This window comes from Arvicanthis niloticus, unplaced genomic scaffold, assembly GCF_011762505.2.
Source record: "Arvicanthis niloticus isolate mArvNil1 unplaced genomic scaffold, mArvNil1.pat.X pat_scaffold_1125_arrow_ctg1, whole genome shotgun sequence".
Classification (NCBI taxonomy): domain Eukaryota; kingdom Metazoa; phylum Chordata; class Mammalia; order Rodentia; family Muridae; genus Arvicanthis; species Arvicanthis niloticus.
Genome location: NW_023045136.1, coordinates 6,598 through 11,995, shown reverse-complemented (window position 1 = coordinate 11,995; position 5,398 = coordinate 6,598). Strand labels below are relative to the sequence as shown.

Genomic DNA, 5,398 nt, shown 5'->3' with positions numbered 1-5,398 from the left:
AGTCTAAGGTTGTGAGCTGTCACAATGCTGGGGTGAGCTTATGTGACACAGATTTCTGCTCCTGAAGGTTATGGTTCACACATAGTCCTGAGTCAATTCCAATAAAATTATTGGTACGTCAAGTTGGACTTTCATCGTACTTGTACTTTGGTATGTTATGGGGTGAAGTGCATAAGATGCATGAGCAGCATCCAGATGTAGACAATGTAAAGAGTGTGACATCCCTCCAAGTTCAGAATTTTATATGGAGGATGAATAGGATGATTTTTAAGAGCCCAATGTGGTGCATGACTCCAATACAAGAGCATCTTCCAGTCACAATGGGAGTGATATACATATAAGCATAGAGTTCATGATAGCACCCACAGACCACTTCAAATTCCAACATTGTAAAGGGAAAGTAGATGCAACCCCATCTCTAACCAAAAAGGTTTTTGCAGTTGATATCTTCTGGAAAGGAAAAACCAGTTTTCTGCAGTGCACTATCACTGGCCTATCAACAACACTCCAGGGCAGACTCAATGCCCTCCGGGAGAAGAAGGAAAACACAAAACAGGCTCCATATTTTGTACACAAATTTTGTCTTGTTGCTTCTTTTTAGGTTTGTCAGAGAGGACAGGGAGACTCAGACTACCAGCATTCTCTGTTCATGTTTCTGCTACATTTCAGATTTGCAAGGGAGCTCTATGGTAACTGAGTTGCCTGGGTAGGAGTGCAGAGACCATCATCCTGCTCTGGAGAAGCAAAGAGCTGGGATTAAACATCTTTCCCTCCTGTGTGGGAAGATGTGAAGACAGTTTTTAAGAAAGGATACTATCCCCATCCTTTCTACATAAAGGCCATGTCTTTTCCAGGCCAGTTGTTTCAAACACTTCCTGACAACTCATGCTCCTTAGGTACTGGGAAAAGGAATTACCTTTCCACTGTAACCGCCCTTAGTATAAAAACTGCAGTGTCACTGCTGATACCAAGTCCCACTCGAATTCCAGCTGAGGTCTGAGGTGGAGGGTTGCTGGAAGTTACTGTAAATATTGGAGACAGCATCTCCAATATTCAATGAATGGGCATCTCACACAAAACATAGAGGGATATGTGGGACACTCAATGTGGTATCTACCCACTGAAGCTGAAGCTTGGGGAAAACAAACCCACTCACTGGTGGAAGGTGCTTCTAGAAAGAGCTTCCTCACTTTCTAGAAAGGTCTCTCCTTCAGTACTTCCTCAAGGCAAAGTTAGGCTTTGGGCCTTGATGAGTCTCTCCACACATCTGTAGCATGACGATCTCAGATGGAATTAGCACAGGAAGGGATCTGCATTCAAGTAATTTTACGAGGGTACCCATCTTGCCAGGGGTGACATTACATGACAATTCCTTCAGACAAAAATAGATTTGTATTAATAGTTATATACTTCTGTGGTTAGGGCACTGTCACCCTGTACTGGCTGAGATGCAAGCCCTAAACTATCTTTATCTGGGAATTAAGGAAATCATTTAATGCAATTCTTATAGCTCTGGGGAGATGACCAATGTGAAGGGGGTACACTTGTAAAATACATTTTACTCATGTTCCTATTTTCCCAACAACTTTCTGTTCAACTGGATGCAGGTAAAGCTATGACAACAGGAAGACCAAGGAACTCACCGGGGACAGGGAATGGACTACTGTTCAACAGTATCTACTCTGGCCTTAGGGATCACTCTGTTCCTGCAAGACATGTTTACTACCATCCCAGTGGAAACTGGCCCCGTGTTTGTGAGGGATGTCGCCAGTGCAAAGTATCCACCTCCTTATTTAACCCTCATCCTCTAAGTCCTTAGTCTGGTCAGAGACTCTGACTGAAGAGAATTTAGCTCCAGGGGCTTGAATATTACTTTCTGTGATTGTTCACACTCCACAAATAATTAATAGAAAGCTAGAAGATCTTTGCCAGTATTTATCTCAGTGAAGTCCATTTTACATGTGGTGCACATTCATTAACGGTCTAGAGTCAGAAATTCTGTGCTCTTTATCCTGTAGAAAAATATGAGAAAAATAATCAATGTGGATATTCACCATCCTTGCTTCCTAAATACTTCCCAGTTCTTGACGGATGTCGCCCCAACACTGGTGATTCTCATAATACTACAGCACCTGGGTTCAGACATCGATATGCACAGATGAGAGACATGCATGTACACATGAACACACACTGGGACATGTGGGAGTGGCCCCAGAACTTTTGAAAGGCCTCAGATCTTTTCTTTCTGTGGTGCCTTCTTTTTTCCTGACTACCTAATATTCTCTCCCTGTATATCCCAAGGTGTTTATTTAAACAGTCAGGTTTGCTAGGCCTGGATTAGTAGAAACTCACTCCTAGAGGACACTTGGGAGGTCACCACAGAGGAGCACACAGAGGAGAACCATGTTGGTTTGAGTTGGAAAACTGTTTAGTTGAAGGCAAAAACTGGGTAAGCCACTCTGATCCAGGATTCTTAACAGGAATGAAAAGTCCAAGGAAGTTCTCTTTAATCCATCACAGAGTCACAGAGTAGCGGTGGAATTATCACCTCCAGAGGTATGTTAAGTTTGCCCATACTTACAACTTTCTCTCACACTTAAATATTCCTGTCCATTGTCTCATTCTCCACTGAGGCCCCATATAAACACCCTTTCAGGATATAACTGTCTGCTCACCTGGCAGTGTCCTAGTTCTCTCTTCATGAGTGGTCTTCCTTAGGGTAATAGTAAAGAGGATTCGGCCACAGGTCATCCATGATTATCTGTGATTGGAAGGAGGACAGAAGATGGAAATCCCACTCCCAGGAGTAACCCACCCAAGCCCTAGAGAATAATGGATGGTCAGAGAAAGCTAACCTCAGCAATCCTGTTGGAGCCAGGGAATTTGTGTGCACAAAACCAGTTGAAGAAAGTGAGCCTGGTAGTGTCTTGCATGCAGTTGGCATAACCATGTTCAGCCTGACCTATCCACTCTATTGTACTAGAATCTGACTCTTTGTATCCTGCAGAAAAGGAATATGGAATAGCACAGGGTTTGCCATATACCTGGTCCAGGCAACACCCCATAACCTGTGACCATACATACCAATGATGCTGAGCTCATAATCCTTAGTAACAATGTCATTCCGGAAGTATGGGTTTTCACTAAAGGAAAACATCATTCTGTACATCCTCAGCCCAGGATTGTACTCCACCTGTCAAGATGTGGAGGAAATAAAAGGGAAATCTCTAGGTGTCTTCTGAGAGCACACACATGATAGTGAAACGTAATGCTTGTCCACATTTGCTTTTCCTGAAACTGCCCTTATGCTCTGCCCAGACACAATTCCAACTGACCTCCAAGCTCAACATGTAGCCCAGTAAGTCTTCATCCTGGCTGCTGATGATGGACGACATCTGGGGATGGTTCATTATCTGCTTCTGGTCAAGGAACCTTGCTATACGATGGAAAGAGGAGCTACAAGCAGGTGAGCCACTGTGTAATGAGAGCAGTCCTTGGAGCAGGCCTCCACATAGACCTGTGGGCATGAGGTCTTTCCTTCATTGCCCCATGTCCCTTAGAACATGATGACTAAGATGTTCTAAGTCTCCTGTTCTGTGAAAATCTGAACCTCTGTAGGTGGAAGAAACTACACTCTTTTGGACATGGGAATCTGCTGACACCCTGGGGGATGATGGGCAGTCAGAGAAAATCGATATGAGAAGTCCAGTTGGCATGAGGAAACTTGTATGCATAGTTAAAGAAAACAAGCTAGCTGCCTGATAAAGTGGCTGTTGATCTAATATTCCTCGGCTCCTAGAGGCCAATGTATACACAAAGGATGACAAGAACCTGGGCTGTATCTGCCTTTCCCGACCTTGTACAAGGGGTGTGTATGCATGCCTGTGCATTAGACTGGCATGCTTTTCACATGCAGGCAGCTTCTATGTTAATAGGAAGGGGATAGTGGAGGAAAGGGATTGACAGTGCCTGGGAGACTGTTGGTAATGTATTGCCTCAAAAGTCACAAAATATTTCTTCAGTAAATATGCATCAAAATGCACAGTGAGATCAACAGGGGCTGGTGCTAAAGGGGACGACTTTGTTTCCCATACAAAGGGTAGGATACTCTTAAGTAGTGATTGGTGTCCCTGGCCAATGTGTGATTGGTGTTCCTAATCACACATTCCCTGCTGCACAAGGGCCCCACTTACTTTTTGGGCGGAACACCATGAGATTGGTCTCCATCGTCTAAACTTTGGAGCTCTTACCCCAACCCCCCACAGTTCTCCTTAACCAATTCACCCTCTTTGCTGCCGATGCCCAGAGAGAACACTTAAGGATACAGCTTTAGCCCAGAAGCCTGGGATGCCCTGGATTATGGTCTTTCTGCGCTGAAAGTAAGGTCCACGCGCTTTGGCCACCCTTGCTTTAATCCGGGCTAAAGCTCCACTACAGCGGGCATTCACAAAGCTGAGCTCCAGCTGAAGAAGTTCCAGCTCCTCTATTTTAGATCTGCCTTCTGTAGGCCCACCACTTGACTGTGGCAACCTTTGTATCGCATGCTGGTCTTTAGAATCACATGCCTGCTCTGGGTCCTTTTCCAGCTCAGGCTGCTGATCTTGTTCACCTTCCTGCTTGTGCTCCTTTACCTCTTCACCCTCATTCTTGACATCCACCACCTCTGTGACTTTCAACTCCCCGATAGCAGCCTCGTCCCCCTCCTCACACGTGTCAGGGTGATGTACCACCTCTGCAAGGGATACCCCGTCCTCCACAGGACCACCTATTACCAGAGGCTTCACCATCTGATTGTCCCCAGCAGGAGCACCTGGGCTCTGCTCTGGTGCCTGAACTTGGGCCTCTCCTTCCAGAAGTCTGCTTTCCAGGAGTTCCAGCTCCCGGAATTGCTGGGGAGCCATGCTCACACTCCCCTCCTCGGGACTCTCCATAGGATGCTCAACCTTGTACAAGGACTCTTGCGCCTCAAGCCAGCAAGACCCTTCAATGCTACACCCTGATGGTCTTCCGAGTCGCCAACCAGCCTCTGAGTTTTTCCCGGCAGCCCCTCATAGCAGACTCAGTTGCTATCGGGACTGGGTGGGCTATTGTGACGTCAGCAGGAGACGGGACTCAAATTGTCTTGCATTAAGAAGTACACAGGTAATCTTGCCCGCCTCCAACCAGCCTGGTGCACAAGCACAGCCCTCACCCAGTCCCCGGGTTCTAGTCCTGTGCTCACACCTTGCCACTTCTCAAGGTGGCCTTAAGCTTGTGCCTGTGACCCCGAAGAGGTCACAACTTGTTTTAGACAGTGGGTAGAATGGGCTATCCAAACACCCGCATAACCTATGCCACGGTGTCATTTCTCCCTGAAACATACAAGTTGGCAAGTACTTGGCGTGTTTGTTGGGGTGCT

At 46.1% G+C, this 5,398-nt stretch overlaps 1 protein-coding gene across 1 annotated transcript; it reads right to left on the bottom strand.

Annotated features, from left to right (window-relative positions):
* Nucleotides 1-1,923: 1,923 nt before the first annotated feature.
* On the bottom strand, nucleotides 1,924-5,042 carry LOC117701468 (testis-specific Y-encoded protein 1-like). The gene is made up of 6 exons (XM_034493142.1): nucleotides 4,326-5,042; nucleotides 3,336-3,413; nucleotides 3,085-3,193; nucleotides 2,856-3,001; nucleotides 2,676-2,761; nucleotides 1,924-2,012 (listed from the first exon to the last, which is right to left on the bottom strand). Exons 1-5 carry the CDS (start codon nucleotides 4,929-4,931, stop codon nucleotides 2,699-2,701), a joined length of 1,002 nt encoding a protein of 333 aa, XP_034349033.1. The 5' UTR covers nucleotides 4,932-5,042; the 3' UTR covers nucleotides 1,924-2,012; nucleotides 2,676-2,698.
* Between the last annotated feature and the right edge of the window lie 356 nt (nucleotides 5,043-5,398).